Consider the following 20,194-nt stretch of genomic DNA (forward strand, 5'->3'; position numbering starts at 1 on the left):
TTATGTTAGTTTTACATGAACTCTCATTATTTTATATCTTGAGAAGATTGTTGAATGATGATACTTTAAAATGAATGGATTTTTATTGGAGAAAAGTGAAAAGTATGCTTAATTACTTAGAATTTAAAGATATGAATATTGTCAAATTGACTAGTTGATTATTTTTTAATTATTTTTTATTTTCACCCTCTCTCTTTTATTTTGAATAGTTTTTGAATATATATTGCACAATTATTATATTAAATAGTTATGGTCATAACCATTCAATATGTCCTATTTGCCCATGAGACATGATATGCTGAACTACGTACTAGACAGTTTTTAAGAACCATTCAACATTGGATTCCAAACGATCCACTATCCTTGCAATCATCCAATATTGATTTTTTAAATATATGACAGCCGTGTCCAATGTGGGCTAAAAAAAATCTAATATAATCTTTTTTTATAGTAGTAATTTTTTATTTTTTTTTTTTGTTTCCACCATCTCTCTTTTACCTTGATTCTTCAGTCTCAATCCCAAATGGGATGAAGCTAAAATCCAGTACAATCTTCTCTTAGGACAAGACATGAAATAGGATCGTGTCAATCCTATCCCGTTTTGTGCATGTCTCTAGTACTGCATACTAATCTTATTTTTATTAAACACGGCTCCCTCCATTAAAAATTATAAGACAATTGTGGAGAGATTTGGCATTCAAAATATAAGATATTTTAAGAAGATTAATATTTTATTAAATATGCTTATTCTAATATTATATTTTTTTCTTTATTTAATTTTCAACCCTCTCTCTTTTCAATATATTAAATAAATAGTATTTTTAAAAATTTATATTTTTTAAAAAATAAAATTATTGTATTTAATAAAATTTATTTATATGTAAAATTTTATTTAAAAATATTTAATAATTTAAAATAAAGGGCGTACAATTTTTTTTTTAAAAAAAAAGACAACGAGGCAATCAATTTTTGGCGAGAAACAAAATGGGACCAAAACACAAACTTCCAACGAGACAATGCTGTTTGAGTTGGGACAATAAAGGCAATTAATTGAAAAGTTAGTAGAATAACACGTACCCGACTTTCATACGTTATCATTAATTCATATCTTTCTTTCCTTTTTTTTTCTTGGGAAAAAAAGGCTGTTGATGACATTTGGTCCAAAATTTAAGCTCTTTTTGATATTACATTCTTTATTTTAAGAGTTTCATTAATTGTATATTTATTTTAAGAGATAATTTTATTACAGTAGTGATTTATTATTAAATTTACTCTATTCATCTCTATATTTTATACTTGAAATAAAGTAACTTAAACCCTAAGAGTTTAAGGGAATTAATAATCACTTTTGTAAGGGAAAGAGTTGATCGCTTTTGCAAATATACATGATCACAATAATTAATTAGTTAGAGTATTCTAAATGTCGAACCTATAAAAAAAAAAACATTGAGCTTTTACTAATTTCATTGGATCCTAGTCTCTGGTCTCTTGTGATTAGATCAGTGGGGATATTGTCCATGATATCGATGAATTAACAAGGGAGATTGTAGTTGTGATTTTGCGTTGATATTTAGACAATGGCATTTAGGAGGATAGGCCCTATGGGGTGGGTGAATGAATAACCGTCCAACTAGTGTCTTGTGCTTTCCTATTTAGTGTCTTGTGCTTGAACGTGACTTTTGAGCTAGAGGTTCCAGAAGCAATGGAATCTTCTTGTCATGGTATTCTAGTTTGTGCTTTCCTTTAGTTTGCTGTCTTGTTTCTTTTCTACGTGTTTGCTTCTTTTTTCCCCCCTTTCCACCTAAAGACATATATGTGATTGTTTATTTCGCGCTTTGTTATCTTTATACTATGCTAACATTAATTAATAGTTCGAAGACAATAAATTAAATAAATTATTTGATGAGAATGTAAAGAATGAAAAAATAAAGTAAGAAAATAATGATGATGAAAACACAGCTACTTGAAATGTTAAAATTTATGATTCACTTTATATATTGCTAATTTTTACTCTTTGAGTTGACTCTTTAATCAATTATAAAAATAACTATCTCTAAAATGTCTTAATATTTTTTTAAATTATTAGTCTCTTTTTAATTATTATTGAATTTGTTCTTATAGTACTCAAACAATTAATTAAACCGTAAAACTATAGTTTAGGTCATCACAAATTTTTAAAAGGAAGAATTTCAGTTAAGGACTTGGGAAGAGATTTAATTTTAAGTGGGTCCAAAAACATTATAAAATTTTAATTCAGTTTAAGGAGAAAAAAGTTAAAAAAATTTTGATAATAAAAAGACTAAAATGCCTTTCATGTATTATGCAGAATAACTTGTTATTAATTTTTCTATTGTAATTATTAATTTACCAATATTCCTTCTAAATTACATTCATTTGCAAGAAAGAGAGGTTCAAACCAGCTTGCACGCTACAGTTGGCCTTCAATTCATATTAAATAAGAAAATGACCTATTAAACCTGATAGATATGGAGCCCACCAGCACCAAACCCATATTATTAAATGAGATAAAGACATTTCAGACTTGTTAATACCAAGCCATTTTAATATAAATGCACAAATAATTTAATATTTTTAATTTTTAATTGCATCTTAAACCTGAACTATATAGGATTTATTAATATTGATTAATCATTTGTGATTGAAGTTTCCTTCTCAAACACTCTTCTAGTCTCTTCAAATTCATTACCACAATTTAATTCTTTCTCTAACATGAGTGAATGAATGCATGAATTAAACTTAAATAATTATCTTGATATTTAAATTTTGAATTAGAAAAACGATGCACAAATAATTTAATCGTTTTAATCTTTAATTGCATCTTGAACAACTTTCGCATAATGCAATTAAATTGAAGTTCTGTTTCAAAACTCCTTTCCAGGATCCTCATGAACTATTGCGTCCAAAACCTATCATACTTTAATTATTTTGCAAATCAACCACGAAATAATGCACTGATTAACCTTAATTACTGTAAATTCGATCATGCTAGTTTTGCATGCTTCTTTAACTACAACCATTATAATTAGAGTTCATGTTATTTATTTTTCAGCTTTAGGCAATATATGGAAAAGATATTACTCATTCCTGCTGAAATATTTGTGAATTGGTATTAATCAATTACAAATTCTAACAATGTATTATTGTGAATATTAAGTAATCTTTATATTATATTGAGCATTCATTTTGAAATAAATTGAAATATTCAATTTAAATGTATTGAAAAAGGCTCCAATTCACAGTACATACATACACATACATATATTCCCTTCATTTAAAAATATAAAATATTTTTTGAGGAGTTAAATGTTTAAAATATAAAATATTTTTAATTTTTTAAGATATAATTATTATCTTTTTTTAAATATTTTTATTAATGATGACTTTATATTTATTGTAAGGTATTTAATAAAAATAAATATAAAAAATAAAATTAATTTAAAAATAATTAATTATTTTATTGAGCGGTGAGTTTTAATTAAAATATTTTATATTTTTAAATAGAAAAAATTAATTATCCTAAAGGTACATCCATCACGTGAACCAATTATAAATATATATATATATATATCACACACATGTATAATTACTTAATTAGTTATTCGAGAGGTACATCCATCACGTGAACTGATTATAAAAATAATATCACGGAACAGGAGGGGCATTAAAGTTCATGAAAGCGACCTAATAATTTAAAATTAAATAAATCAACCTGAATAAATGCAAGAGCCATAAAAAAAAAAATTTAATAAAAGGGCTGTCCTTCTTGTTTCTCCAAATAGATATGGCACCAAAAAAAAAAAAAAAAAAAGAGGACCTCCACTCATGAAATGCTCAAGGCAAAGATTCCCCCTCGCTGTCTGGGTTTTGGAAAGATGTGAAATCATCACACGCACCCAATTCCCAAATGATCCGAAATTAATTTATTAACTATAAATAAAAGCTGAACAAATAAGAAAGTGATCAGTTGATTTTTTGTAATCTTCCGTGGAAGATGGTTTATCGTAATAAATAAGGCTGTGCAAAAGATAAAACGGTATTGGACTTTATCTTAATCCAAAATCTGATTTCTTTTATAAAAATAATTGGGTCAGGCAACTCGTAATCCGATCTTATCCAGTAATAATTCAAAGATTAACAAGACTGGACTTAGTTATAAGATTAGAAAACTGGTCCTGTCAGTCTAGTATTCTTTTTATTTTATGAGAGGCAATAATTCATTTCAACATAATAAACTCAATTAAGATAGTAAAAACATTTATAATAATAATAAATTCATTATAATTTTCAACAATAAAAAAAATATCTCTGTTATATGATTTAAATTTATAACTTTAACAAAAACAACATTTAATAAAATTCAATAACACTACGTTACAACAACAATTTAGAAACAAACTCAACAAATTTTCATACAATCATCTCCTTAGCATCAATTACACTTCAAACATTTGTCAAAAATAAATTAATTATAATTATAATAAAAAAATTAATAGGATTGGACTGGACCAAGTTGTCCGAATGCCTAGTCTCTTGTCCAGTTCAACCCGAAAAAATAGTCTGATCTTTTTAATATTTTTTGGTCATGAAGGACCAGTGTCTATATGGATCGAACAAAATTGAGATCATCTTAGATTGGACTGGATCAGATAGGATTGAAAGACTTTTATACAGTCCTAGTGATAGAAAATATGGCAAATGTTATTCTAGAAAGAAATAATTTTTTTTGCATTATTTAGTATTTTGTAAGTTTCCTTCTAAGGAAGGAAACCTGACCTGCTTTTATTTTTTGTATATATATATATATATATTTTCAAAATATTAAAACATGATTAAAAAAAATAAAAAAATAAAAATTGCAATGCTCAAAGAAACCAAAGTATCACACAACAAAGATTTCAGAACTAGCTATGAATGAAACACCTCCCTTTAAGAACCAATTAAGCCAGTTAAATGAAAGGGTGGTCGGCCTTACCAGCATTGCTTTAAGAGCTCAAAACAAAAAGTTTTACCCCCAAATAAGTTTTAGATGATGACTTGCGCCTCTCAGCTCCTTCAGAGTTGAAGAAATTCCACGAAAACACACAGAAAACACTGAAAATCTCGTTCTGGCGGCGACTGTACGAACAGCACGTGTGACGGCGCGTGAAGACCACGCGCAGAAGCTCCACCGGCGCGTGACGGCGCGTGTAACAGCGCGCGGAGGTGGTTTTTCTGGTTCTGACCAGATTTTCCCTTTTGAGCACGATGGTAGCATCCGTTTTTGGATCCAACGTCGGGAAATGTGATTCTGGTGCTGGCGGCGTGAACAGAGTATGCTAAGCTTCCCTGAGAGTTTTCCTTCGATCTCCGACTGCAGAAATAGCCTAGGAATGTTCAGAGCCGGGCTCTGATACCAAATTGATGTAAAACACACACACTCACATTGATTTGAACAGAATAGGATGAGGAAGAAGAAACAGAATCAGAGAGTGAGAGGTGAAGGGGGAGCGAAAACAGAGGGGAGAGATGATAGAAAATAGAGAAAGTAGGGGAAGTGGAGAGGAACACAGAACTGATAGATAGGGGAATAGAAGGGGAGAGACGCATGGCTGAGAAACATTCACAAAATTCAGCAATTCATTCCAACTCTAAGAACTCCCTTACATGTGCTGCATGGTGGCTTTTTATAGAAGCCACAATTAAGGTTTCCTTCTTATGAAGGAAACATAAAATGAAATAAAATATAAGCTTGAGGTTTCCTTCCCTATAAGGAAAGCTCAACTTGCAGATTTAAAATTTATAAAGAGTAAAAAAAAAAAACAAAAGCAGGTCGGGTTTCCTTCCTTAGAAGGAAACTTACAAAATACTAAATAATGCAAAAATAATTATTTCTTTCTAGAATAACATTTGCCATATTTTCTATCAATTAAAGAATTCATGGACAATAAATTTGAAGAGATAATGGGTGCAATTCAGTTGACATACAGACAAGATACAGGGAAAACAACTGAAGGGATACTCGAAAGACCTATCATTAGAGGAGAGTCAAGTCTTAAAAATGAACAATTCCCAGTCCGCAATCAACTTAGAGGTAATTCTCTTAGGATTGATCATTCCTCTAGAGCTATGGGTGAAAGACACAGTAGAACATTTCCTCATGAGTTTACCAATCATCATTCTAATGACATCGATGATACTTGGGAAGGGCAAGGGCCTGAAGAACAACATCATAGACCATACCAGTTGTGAACACCGTATTTTATCTGGGCATTTTTTTAATTTAATAATAAATAATCAAAAAATATAAAAAACACAAAATGAAATTTAATCCATTTTAGGATTATATTTTCAAAAAAAAATAATAATTTAACAAAATCAAAACAAACAAAGGTTAAATCTTAAAAAAAAAAAATCTCTCCTAAATTATTTCAATCATTCAAGAATATCGGGAGTCAATTTTTTAAGAGTTAAACTTTCTCTCTTTAAATCTTATTTTCCACTTAAAACATGTGTGTTAATCTAATAAAAATATTAATAAAAATAAAAAAATAATAATTCATGAGGGCCAGATGACACTGATCATCACAGCCCTAAAAGGGCCTCCCTTTTTCAACACACGTGGGCAGCACAGACGAAGGAATCAGAGGGCTGCATGGAAAAAAAGGGAAGCCACGCCAGTACAGACCAAGGAATAAGAGGACTACATGGAAAAAAAGGGAAGCCATGCCAGCAAAACCAACATGAAGAGAGCAGACTTTTTAGCCGAAGAGCACAGAAGAAAAGACCAGACTGAAGAAGGAGAAGAGCAGACGCCAGCCGAAAATGCAGAGAGACAGAGATGAAGAAAGAGAGACAAAGAACCAGAGAGAAGAAAGAGTGACACAAAAAAAGAAGCAGACACAAAGTAGAGCAACAGAAACATGAAACACTAACGCAGAAAGCAAGCACACACATGCACGGAAAACACGCTAAAAAACAGAGCATGAATGAAATGCAGAAAAGAGAGAAAAAGAAAACCACAGAAGGAGCAATAAGCAACCAACATACGTACACTTTTTCGGCTAGCAGAAAAAAAGGAAACAGAACCAAATATGCAGCATGCAGAGTAGACAAAATAGTAGATAAAGCAGACATTACAGCAAGGAAAAAGTGAGATGAAACATAGCACAAACGCAGCACCCACACGCCAGCTGAAACGAGCACAGAAAAACGCAAAAAAAGGCAAAACACATAGCCACACGAAAATGAATAATGCAGAGCAGTAAAGGGAGAAGAAAAGAGTAGAAAAAACGGCAAAAAATGGAGGAATGAGAGAGCATAAAAGAGAGTGAGAAAACAGAGCAGAAGGAGGAGAAACTGAAAATAAAAAACAGAGATAGAGGAGAGAGTCCGAGAGAAGATGGAGAGTGAGAAAGAGATGGAGAGTGAAAGATGAGGAAGAAATCGAGAAGAACAGAGCATGAAGGAAACACCGCATGCACGAGAAAAACAGGGCATCGGGACCAGAAAAAAGGAAGGAAGGAGAGAAACGAAATGCAAAAAAGATAAAGAGAAGAGGGCATCTGGAAAGAAAGAGAGAAACGGAGAAGGAGAGAGGAGAAGGAAACTAAGAAACAGAGTTTGAAGGAGAGGGAGAAGAGAGAGACCGAAGAAGGAAAAAAAAAACAAACAGAAAGCACAAGAGCATAGGGGACGGAAGAAAAGAAACTCAAACTGAACGAGAAAAACGGAGCAAAAAACCAGACGAAGAAGAAAAGAAACTGGAGCATGAGAAGCAGAGCATCGAGACAAGGAATTTCTGAGGGAGAATAAGACAGAGAAGGAGTGCTGTATCTGGCAAGAAGATTCTTCTGAAACTTGAAAAAATGAAGGAAGATAAGTTCGCTGAAAGTACTGCGCCGGACACCATCGTCTTTATCTCACCCCAAAAACTTGGCAAGCTGCATAGGACAGCTGCATCTCTCATCTTGCTGCTTCTCTTTCACTTTATGTTTCTTCCTCTTATGCCTATAGTTTTTACTTCAATATTTTTCCTTATTCTTCTTTAGTCTGTTATTCTTCTTGTGCCTTTCTGCATGATGAGATGAATCATGCTCGCTGTCAGATGAACTTTCACTTCTAGAGCAGTCGGACATGGAACATGAATAATATGAATCAAAAGAGCGGTGGTGCCTCCGACGTGTTTTGGAGTGAGATTTAACCTTTAGGGCTTCTCTATCTCGGACCCGGTGACTTATGTACGTTCTTTCTTGCTTAAAATTTTGTACTCCTTTTAAAATTTCATGTGCCTATTTCTTTCAATCATATTATTTTGGAAAAAGTTAAGAGTATGCATATGTTTAATATGAGACTATTGTTTATTCACAAATAACTTTAAGGCATCAACTTCATTTTGATTTTCATGCAAAATAAATTAGGTAATTAATGGTGGTGATGGTATGCGGATCTTGTTAATTTTAATTGTTGGATGTTATTACTATTACTCTCATCATTTTCTTTCGAAAGTCATATCTGAGCATAAAACCAATTAAAAAATCTTGAGGAACATATCTTCAAGTTAAAAGAGGAGTGAAGTGTCAAAATAATTTCTTTCTCTATTCTTTCAAAAGCTAACTCATATTATGCACCGACTGCAAATGCAAATATTTTGATTATCTATTTGTCGTGTGAGATTTTAAGAATCTCCGTAGGCATTTAGAATGATTTCATACCGTGTAAATCAATAAGATTTTACAGGTATGAAGATCAATCTTATAGGTATTTATATGGGTTTTAAAGGCCCATCATTAAAATTAACTCTCTTTTTATAATTTAAATCAATAAAATATTTAAGTCTCATGTGAGATTTTAAGTATCTTCGTAGAGACTTAAATTAATCACATTATCGTGTGGGATAATAAATGCTCGCAGATATAGTGATTCACAATTTGTATGGTGAATACATAAACGAATTTTGTAAATAAAATAATAAACATTTTTTATAATATTAATTAATTAAGTTAATAATTATATTGTCTAATTAGATCTTTTGGTCATGTGAGTTTTTTAAAAAAAACTCCATAGACCTTTAAGATGATCGTACTACCGTGTGAGTCAATAAGGCTTCGCAGGTATAACGATTAAGATTTGTATATTAAAAAATATGTGTTATATAATTACACATTAAAATATATTCAAAGTGAATATTATTTAATCCTTTTATCGTATAAGACTTTGAATCTCTGCAGATATTCAGGATAATCTCGTGTCGTGTAAATCGATAAGATTTCGCAAATATGGGAGCAAAACTTATATATTAAAATTAACTCTCCTTTTATAATCTAAATTAATAATTTATTTAAGTCTCATGTGAGATTTCAAGAATCTTTATAGAGACTTAAATTAATCACATCCTCGTAGGGATAATAAGTCCTCACAAATGTATTGATTATTAATTTTTATAATAAATAAATAATTTTTGTAAATAATGATATAATACATAATTTAGAAAAATTAATCAATCAAATTAACGTATTTAAATGGTAATCATATTCACTAATTATATCTTTTAGTCATGTGAGATTTTTAAATCTCCGTAGACTTCTAAGATAATCGTATTATTGTATGAGTCAATAAGACTCTGCAGGTATAATGATTAAGTTTTTAAAATATATATAAGTTATATATTAAATTAATTAAATTAAAGATGTATTTAAATTTAATTCCTTTATCGTATGAGATTTTAGAATCTCCACAGATATTTAGGATAATCATATTACCGTATAAGTCAATAAGGCTTTGCAGGCATGTTGATTAAAATTTTTCAAAACATGTATCTACATGCTAAAAATTTTTTTTATTAACACTTAAAAGGTACATAAGAATATAAATAAATAAATTAAATTGCTAAATTCTTTTATCGTGTGAAATTTCAGAATCTCCGCAGATATTTAGGGCAATTGCATTACCATATGAACTAATAAGGTTCTACAGGTACTGCGATTAAAATTTTCAATCATAAAACATCAAGAAAAATAATTTTAAACCCTTTCTTTATTCCAAAAATTCAAAAAGGGAGAAAATAATTAAAATTAAATTACTTTTTGTAATTCAAAACACACATCAAAATTTCATAAATCATTTTATTTGCAAAATGGTGAATTATTTCTAATTGATTTCTCTTCAAAAAATGTTTTCACCAACAAACTTTTAAGCCCGAACTACGTGGACTTTGATTCCCATCATAGGGTACGTAGGCCTCAGAGTCAGATTCTGAGTCAAGTCCGTCCTCCCTCGTAAATAAATAAACATTTCTCACTTAATTCTTATCATTTTTATCAAACATATGAATATAAAAGGGATGATTAAAATAATTAAAAAACCATATTAATAGAGCACAGCAAACTTCAGGTAACCGTTCTGCCGAACGGGTGTTGTGGGGTGCCTAACACCTTCCCCACACTCAATTGACTCCCGAACCTATTCTCTGATTTTGCAAACCAACCTTATCCTCCTTTTAATCAATTTCCCGAGATTTCCCTCAAAATCTTAGTGGCAACTCCTCGTTCGATTCGGTTCCCGCCGTGAAGGCCGGGACCTCCGCTCGCGTGCTATCCGCGTTGCATTTTTCCAGGTGCGACACCAGTTAGTCCATAGGAATGGTAGAGAAGGCTTTAGAAGGACACTTATTGATGACATCACCAAAAAGGTTAAAGTTAGAGCTCCTGAGTTTGATGGACGATTGAATCCTAATGCATTCCTGGATTGGTTAGCCAGCATGGAAGATTATTTTGAATGGTATGACATGAGAGATATTCAGCGAGTTTGGTTTACGAAGATGAAGCTCGTGGAATCTGCTAGGAAATACTAGCAAAATGTCCAAAGGAATATTGAGCGACAAGGTTATCCACTGGTTGAGACGTGGGATGAAATGAAGGCCAAGCTGAAAGAAAAATATGTACCGACTCATTATAAGAGTCAACTGTATGACAAATACCTTAATTTGAGGCAAATCTCCATAGCTTTCGAGTATATTTCTCAATTCGATGACCTTATGATTAGATGTGACGTGGATGAAGAGGAATGGCGCACCATTACCAAGTTTGTTAATGGTCTCAAGCCATATCTACAGAAGGAGCTCAAGTTAAACTTTTCAGAGTCTCTTGAAGAAGCTTATCATAAGACTTTGGAAGTAGAGTCTCTATCACAGTACTCGTCTGCAAAGCGTATCGACATGCAGAGCAATCAGTTTAAACAAGCACGAACTTCCAGTCTGTCTGAACGACTAATAGGAGCACTTACATCTAGGCCTAGCTCGTCTTTTACACCTACTCAAGCAATTGGGTTAAGGGGTAATACTTCTAAGCAGCCTAATGAGGCTATAGTTCCTACTTCCCGCCATAACAATTCCTTTGTCGAGTGTTTTCGTTGTCACTTAAAGGGTCATATTGCATCAAAATGCCCACAGCGTACTCTAGTTATTGACTCACAATATGAAGGTGAGGAAGACAATGCAAATGCTGACGTTGTCGTAGATCCAGTTGAGTATCCTTCAGATGTCAATGAGGACATCATCATTGATGAACATGGGTATGAGACACGTCGAGTTGGAGTTATGCAATGCATTCTATCTATCCCTCTGCCTAGTGATTCATGGAAGTGAACAAGTATTTTCCATACTTTTGTGAAGTGTGGAGATAAAGCTTGCAAATTGGTGATTGATGGAGGGAGTTCTAGAAATGTTATTTCTAGTCAAGGAGTAGCCTGACTTAATCTCAAGACAGAACCTCACCCAGAACCTTTTCATGTTGCATGGATCGACAAAACTTCTTTACCAGTCACCTAACAATGTCGCATTCCTCTTCACGTAGGTGACTATAAAGAAGAGATTATTTGTGATGTTCTTCCAATGGATGTTGCTCACATTTTACTTGGTCGACTGTGGCTTTATGACCACAATGTTATCAATCATGGTCGTGAGAATACCTATACATTTAAGCATGGAGGCAAGACGATCTTGTTATGACCTGCTAAGCCTGACAACGAAGGCAAAGGCTCAAGTAAATCAAAGGGCACAAAACCCAAAACCCACAATTTGCATCTTCTGACAGAAAAACAGTTTGTACAAGAAAGCAGAGAGAGTACGATCGTGTTTATTTTGGTATCCAAGATCTCGCAACGAATTGCTACTACTTCAGAAATGCCAGAGGAAGTGCAACAGCTCTTACAACAATTTCAGGATATCACGCTCGATGAGCTTCCATTTGAATTACCACCAATGAGAGAGATCCAACATGCAATTGATTTCATTCTAGGTTCACAACTCCCCTATCTACCGCACTACAGGATGAACCCTAAAGATAGAGTAGAGCTTAACTGATAAGTCAGTGGATTGTTGGAAAAGGGTTATATCCAGCATAGTATAAGTCCTTGTGCAGTACCTGCTCTTTTAACCCCAAAGAAAGACGGCTCTTGGAGAATGTGTGTAGACAGCAGAGCCATCAACAAGATCACCATCAAATATAGGTTTCCTATTCCTAGACTTGATGACATGCTTGATTTAGTGTCTGGATCTAGTTGGTTTTCAAATATTGACCTCAGAAGTGGTTATCATCAGATCAGGATTAAGCTTGGAGATGAGTGGAAGACTGCTTTTAAAATGCAAGATGGGTTGTTTGAATGGCTTGTCATGCCTTTTGGGTTATCAAATGCCCCAAGTACATTCATGAGAGTAATGACTCACCTCCTTCGCTCGTATTTGGGAAAGTTTTTGGTGGTATACTTTGATGACATACTAGTTTTTAGCAAGTCAAAAGAAGAACACTTGGAACATCTCAAGTTAATTTTTCTCACCTTGCGTCAAGTACAGTTTTATGTTAACTTGCCTAAGTGTTCATTTCTTCAAAATTAAGTCATCTTCTTAGGTTTCATAGTTTCTGAAAGGGGTCTAGCAGCTGACCCTGAGAAAGTCCAAGCCATTCAAGAATGGCCTGAGCCACAATCTCTCCATGAAGTACAGAGTTTTCATGGCCTTACTTCTTTCTATAGACGCTTCATTAGAAACTTCAGTACCATTATGGCTCCTATCACTGATTACTTAAAACAAGACAAGTTTCAGTGGACATCTACAGCTTCCATAGCTTTCCAAGATATTAAGAAAAGACTTTCTCAAGCTCCAGTCTTGTCTTTACCGGATTTTACAAAGTATTTTGAAGTTGCTTGTGATGCATTTGGAACAGGAATTGGAGGTGTACTAAGCCAAGAAGGTCACCCTGTGGCTTTTTTTAGCGAAAAGCTCAATGATGCAAAACAAAAGTACTCCACTTATGATAAGAAATTTTATGCGATTGTGAGATCCCTTGAGTATTGGAAGTACTATCTTCTTCTGTAATAATTTATTCTATACTCTGATCATCAGGCGCTTAGGTTTATCAACTCTCAGCGGCACTTAAATGCTAAACATGCTAAATGGGTTGAGTATATTTAGGGATTCACTTTTGTGGTCAAGCATCGTTTAGGAACAGAAAATATAGTGGCTGATGCCCTGAGCCGTCGGATCAACTTGTTGCACATTATGAGCGTTAGTGTTGTTGGTTTTGAAAACTTGAAGGAAGACTATGCTTCATGTCCAGATTTTAGGATAATATACCAAGAAGTTCGCAGTGGTAATCATCATGAGCATGTTGATTTCATCCTTAAAGACAGTCATCTCTTTTGTGGGAGCAAGCTGTGCATCCCACGTACTTCTATGTGAGATTTTCTTATATGGGAGTTACACGCTGGAGGTTTAGCTGGTCATTTCGGGGTTAATAAGATAATGGCATTAGTCGAAGATAGGTTCTACTGGCCTTCACTCAAGCATGATATGGCTCGCATAGTGTCTCAATGTCGAAATTGTCAAACTTCTAAAGCCAGGCGACAGAATACCGGTTGGTATACTCCTTTGCCGATTCTCGAGGCACCTTAAAAAGACTTGAGTATGGATTTTGTCTTAGGATTACCTCGCACAGCTAGAGGTCATGACTCTGTATTAGTTGTTGTGGACAGGTTTTCAAAAATAGCTCACTTTATTCCTTGTAGCAAAACTACGGATGCTTCACATCTGGCAAAGTTGTTCTTCAAGGAGATTGTACGTCTGCATGGGTTACTTACCACTATTGTATCTGATAGAGATGTCAAGTTTGTTAGCTACTTTTGGAAGACCCTATGGAAACTTTTTGGTACCCAATTAAAGTTCTCTTCTGCTTTTCACCCTCAAACTGATGGGCAAACTGAAGTCACTAATCACAGTTTGGGTAATTTGCTTCGGAGTTTAGTTGGAGACAGGCCAAAGAATTAGGATTTGGTTCTACCCACTGCAGAGTTTGCATATAATAATTCAGTGAATAGGTCTACAGGCATGAGTCCCTTCCAGATTGTTCAAGGTTTTAATCCTAAACAGCCTATTGACCTCCTGCCAATCCCGTTGACATTTCACATTTCTGAATCTGCGAAATCCTTTGCCAATCGCCTTCATGACTTACATGCTGAAATTAGGCGCAAATTAGCGACAAGTAATGATCAATATAAATTATCTGCTAATACTCATCGTCGATTTCAAAGCTTTGAAATAGGTGATTATGTTATGGCTCGCATTCATCTAGAACGTTACCCTAAACACGCTTTTAAAAAGTTGCATGCTCGAGCTACGGGACCTTTTCGCATAATAAAGAAATTAGGACCTAATGCTTATCTTTTAGAACTACCTTCTGATATGGCCATTAGTCCAGTTTTTAATGTAAAGGATCTTATGCCTTACCGGGGAACTTTTGAGCCTTCCCCTTTGCTTTCTGATGATTTTGCAGGTACTAAGCCTTCACAAGTGCCAATTCCATCATTGCCTGCTGTCTCACCATTAGTTGATGAAATCGAGACCATTATGGATGATCAAATGGTCTTTACCTCTGAGGGGCCCATCCGTCGTTATTTGGTTCGTTGGAGAGGTCGATCTGATGAAGATGCCACCTGGATTTCAGAAGATGAATTTCAACAACTTAATCCTGCCTTGCTAGAAACCTATCAACTCTCTACCTCTCCGGAGGAGAGTTCTTTGCAGCAGGGGAGAATTGATAGAAAATATGACAAATGTTATTTTAGAAAGAAATAATTATTTTTGCATTATTTAGTATTTTGTAAGTTTCCTTCTAAGGAAGGAAACTGCTTTTATTTTTTTTACTCTTTATAAATTTTAAATCTGCAAGTTGAGCTTTCCTTATAGGGAAGGAAACCTCAAGCTTATATTTTATTTCATTTTATGTATCCTTCATAAGAAGGAAACCTTAATTGTGGCTTCTATAAAAAGCCACCATGCAGCACATGTAAGGGAGTTCTTAGAGTTGGAATGAATTGCTGAATTTTGTGAATGTTTCTCAGCCCTGCGTCTCTCCCCTTCTATTCCCCTATCTATTAGTTCTGCGTTCCTCTCCACTTCCCCTACTTTCTTTGTTTTCTGTCATCTCTCCCCTCTGTTTTCGCTCCCCCTTCACCTCTCACTCTCTGATTCTGTTTCTTCTTCCTCATCCTATTCTGTTCAAATCAATGTGAGTGTGTGTATTTTACATCACCTAGTAACAAACATAACCTTCAATTATAAAAAAAAGTGCAAGCTAACGCAATTACCAGAATAAAGTGTTTTCCAACGTTATAAACAGCAACCATTGAAGTTGCTGGAAGGGACAAAACACAGAAAATACTCGCTCCTTGCCCAGTGAAAAGCAGTTAAAATCCTAAATGTCCTCATTAATGGTTTCAATGTAAAACCCAAAATAAATATCTTACACGTAATTAATCATCAATTAGTGGCTTCGTTAAGCAAATGGTTTCTTGCAACACGACCACACTCCTTAACCTTACAAGTTCGTTCCTTTCGAATCGGTTTCGTGATTTCGTCTCTTTGTCAATCTCCCCTCACATTTCTCACTCTCCATGTCTCCATCACAATACTTTACAATCAAACACTCACAGAATCGTACGTCTTCTTCTTCGTCCTCACTATGGTTTGTGGCGAGTTTGGAATCCCACCAACCTGATCTGGATTGGAGGGTTAATGGAGGTCGAGAGGGTTAACCGACCTGGTCGGTTTACAGATTTTGAGCTTGCATGCATCAATTGTTAGGTGCATGTTATTCTTTGAAGTATGGTAAACATTTTGGTAGTCATAGAGTGTTTTTTCGTCGGCTACTTTGTTCAAATCTAAAGCCCAAAGTTTCAAAAAAAAATTTCAGATCTTTATTTTGGTGTTTGCATGCATGATTTCTCCCATTTAAAAATTGAATCCTGTTTGTGAAAACTTTTAGATTATTTTTCTGATGTCAAACAGTCCAGAATCACATTTTTTTCAAACTCTTCGTACACTGGTTCGGAGATGTGTCTGCCATATACCCATGCTCCGGATTCATTGGACCTATTTTTTGGGCTAGTCCCACTCAAATGTTTTTTTTTCTTTTTAATGGTGATTTTTCTAGAATTTTTTGAGGCCTATAAATATGTATTATGGTTTTTCTAAAATTATACTGTTTTCTTAGAATTTTGAGCTGAAAAAATTCATGCATAACCTAAATAATATTTTTGACTTTGGTGAAAAGTCACTCTCCCTAATCATTCATGTATATTTTTTAATAAATTCTCGAACTCTTATAATATAATATACATAATTACATTATTAGTGTTAGAATTTTATAATTTTCTTATGCACTTTGGCATCCTTGTACTATCTTTTGTTTATAGAATTGCATTAATAATGGATACGCCATATCGGTGTAGCATTGCTGATATCATTTATTATTTTAAATTCATATATTAAAATTAATATCTTAATACTTTTTGTACTCCATCGGTATGAGGAATTGAACATATCTTGTTATTGGGCTAAATTGATGGTGCATCAGTTACTCAATTTTCTATAATTTAAGACCCTTAGGCTGAATTATGACAAACTGTAGTTTTGAGTACAATTGCATAAGCTAGATTTAAGGAAACTTTTGTTATAATTACAATGTGCACATAATTAACGTTTCCTTGTCTTGTTTTACACCAGCTTCTGTTACTAGGCAATTGTCATTTGTTAAAACTCTAGATGGCATAAATTTTAGAGACTAGAATTTGTGCGTGTATTTAGTTAGAGCTGAGAAATGAAAGGGCTCAACCCTTATAGATCTAATTTCTGTTCCTAAGCAATTGTCATTTGTTAAAACTTTGGATGGCATAAATGTTAGAGACTAGAAATAGTTTTGGTGCATGCATTTAGTTAGAGTTGAGAAATGGGCGGATTCAGCTATTATAGGCCAGGCCTATAAAGGTTTGAGCCATAAAGTCCAGTTTTTTATTTTTATCTCTTTTTTTATGCTTGGCCCTTATTTGAAGAGATTAGGGTCGGGCTCACAAGCCCTGTTCTAAAGTAATTTTAGGTTGCGTTTGGATGGGTGGATTTAAGTTAAAAATTTAAATTTAAAATTTCATATTTAAAATTTTAGATTTGAAATTCATAGATTTGAAATTCTTTATTTGGATGATAAAAAAAAATTTTAAGTTTTAATATTAAAATTTTTTGTTTGAATCTAAAGTAAAATTTTAAATTTTAAATTTTATATTTGAATTTAAAAGAAATTCAAAGATTGCCTAAAATCAACGGTCCAAATTAGAGCTGAGAAAATGAGTTGAACCCATAAGCTAACCCGTTTAACCCATCAATTTTGATAGATTCAGTTGAAAGAATTGGCCCGTTTTTAAAAATAGGCTGGGCTAACCCAACCCACAAAATTAGTAGGTTAAAATGGCCTGGCCCATAGGCTAGCCTATTTTTTTAAAAGATAATTTATTTTTTAATTATAATATATCGTCTCATAAATCTATAATAATGATAATTTTTTTAAATTTATAATTTATTATTCTCAAATATATTCTTTATATTTAAAAGATAATGTAAATCTTTATTACAATTTGCAAATGAAATTTTGTTATAGTTTGTAAATTAAGAATTTATTAGTTTTTATAAAAATATTTTGAATATATTTATTAATCTCAAAAGATTTATTCATTGAAATCACAAATATTAATTCATTGAAAAAATAATATGTGTTTATATTTAAATTTTTCTTTTCAATGAGAAAGACAACACATCTAGATGAGAAGATAATTAATAGTAAAAATTTAGCAATTTTTTTTAATATTTTGGCTTCATTTTTCTATTTAATTCTTAATCCATAAAAAGAAATTATAAATAATATCAAAATTACATTTAATTTTTTTATATCAAAAATATTTCTAATTGTAATTCTTCTTCTCTTATCAATTTCACATCCATTTTATTATTCAAACTTACTTTTAGTGGGACATCTAAGTAAAAAAACAAAAGGTTTGGATTCTATATTTTTTTAAAGTACCATGGCTTTTCAAGAATGCACAATAGACCACTTAGATTTAAATAGGTGTTGAAAAAATAAACCTTATTGTATGGGATTTGTCTAATAGGATTGAGAGGGGCGATTTAATTTATATGTATATATATGATATGTTAATTATAAATTTTATATTATTTAAAAATATTTTGCGGCAGGCCCACAACCTTCCTAACCCACTAGTGTGTGGGTTGGGTTGGGTTTTCTTAACCCGTTTATCTTGACGGGCTGGCCTGCAACCCATTTGCACAACCTTAGTCCAAATGGCTAATTGCTACCAGGATTAGACAGTCAAAATTGACTGGCATTGTAGCACAAGGGATGACAAGAATGGGACAGCCAACTTCTATTAAGATTGAATTGATAGTGATAATGAGGATCAAACGGTCAACTTTTATAGGGACCGGACTATCGGCGACTATCAAGAAGGGACAATTGACTTCTATAGGGACTGAACCCACTACAACCACTTAGACTGAACGGTCGACTTCCACCAAGATTGAACTAACGACGACCACCATTAAGATAGGACAGTTGACTTCCACTGGGATTAGACCGACGGCTACCACCGAGACAGGACGACCAACTTTCACTGAGACCAAACTAATTGCGATGATGGAGACTAGAGAGTTGATTTCCATAGGGACCAGAAATTTGACTTTCCTTAGGACCTAACCTACAGTGATGACAGGGCTAAACGGCCAACTTCCACTGAGATTAGACTGACAGTGATAATGGGGACCAGACGGCCAACTTCTATAGGGACCGGACAACGAACTTTCATAAGGATAAGATGGCTAACTTCTACTGGGTCCTTGTCATCGCGTTGGTCCGGTCCCTGTGGAAGTGGGCCATCTAGTCCTGGTGGCTACCATTGGTGAGGTCCAAATAGAAGTTGGCCATTTGGTCTTGGTGGTCGCCACTGGTGAGGTCCCAATGGTAGTCGGCTCTTCGATTTTGGTGGTCACCATCGGTTTGGTCTCAGTGAAAGTCATCCGTTTAATCCTGGTAGTCACTATCGGTTCAATCTCGATGGAAGTCGGCCGTTTTGATCTTGATGGTTGCCATCGGTCTGATCTTAAATGAAAGTCATCTGTTTGATCCTAGTGGTTGCCATCGATCTGGTTTTAATGGAAGTCGGCCATCTAATCTTGGTGGTCACTATTAGTCCAGTCCCAAGGGAATTCAGTTGTCCGTCTTGGAGGTTGCCATCTATTCAGTCTCGATGGTTATCATCTGTCCAGTCTATATGGAAATCGATTGACCAGTCCCTGTTGTTACAGTCAGTCTAGTCCTAGTGGAAGTCAACTATCTTATCAAGGTGGTTGCTATCAGTTTGATCCCTATGGAAATTTGCTGTTCATTCTCCATCGTTGTCATATATCTCAGTCTTCACTGTTAGTCTAGTCCTTATGGAAGTTAGCCTTTGGTTCCCATTATCGTCATCAGTATGGTCCTGGTGGAAATTAGTCGTTCAATCCCAGTGGTGGCCAGTTGTTCAGTCCATTGCCATTTGATCTCAGTGGTTATTATCGGTTCGGTCTAGTTGGAAGTCGGCCGTCCAGTCTCAGTCAATGGTTGTGGCTTGTTCCCATCAAATTTGGCAATCCAATCTAATTATTGTTGACGATTCAATCAAGCCTTCATGGATTTGGGTCAATTACAAAAGAGATTGAGTTAAGATATGAAATAATAAGGGTTTAGAAAAGATTTTAAATTACAAAGAGATTGAGGTAAAACTTGGATTTGAATTTGGGTTAAGCCCAAATCCATACATGTTT

The 20,194-nt window shown here is 33.7% G+C and overlaps 2 protein-coding genes across 2 annotated transcripts; both read left to right on the top strand.

The window, feature by feature from the left end:
• Positions 1–11,887: 11,887 nt before the first annotated feature.
• Positions 11,888–14,317, top strand: LOC129311312 (uncharacterized). The gene is made up of 7 exons (XM_054953576.1): positions 11,888–11,984; positions 12,090–12,293; positions 12,417–12,695; positions 12,903–13,327; positions 13,466–13,643; positions 13,764–13,907; positions 13,989–14,317. Exons 1-7 carry the CDS (start codon positions 11,888–11,890, stop codon positions 14,315–14,317), a joined length of 1,656 nt encoding a protein of 551 aa, XP_054809551.1.
• Positions 14,318–14,377: 60 nt separating this feature from the next.
• LOC129311378 (uncharacterized) lies at positions 14,378–19,499 on the top strand. The gene is made up of 2 exons (XM_054953700.1): positions 14,378–15,062; positions 19,261–19,499. Exons 1-2 carry the CDS (start codon positions 14,378–14,380, stop codon positions 19,497–19,499), a joined length of 924 nt encoding a protein of 307 aa, XP_054809675.1.
• Positions 19,500–20,194: the final 695 nt, after the last annotated feature.

The sequence above is a fragment of the Prosopis cineraria genome, unplaced genomic scaffold, assembly GCF_029017545.1.
Source record: "Prosopis cineraria cultivar Desert tree isolate PC_DT_omini unplaced genomic scaffold, ASM2901754v1 PC1, whole genome shotgun sequence".
In the NCBI taxonomy this organism is placed as follows: domain Eukaryota; kingdom Viridiplantae; phylum Streptophyta; class Magnoliopsida; order Fabales; family Fabaceae; genus Prosopis; species Prosopis cineraria.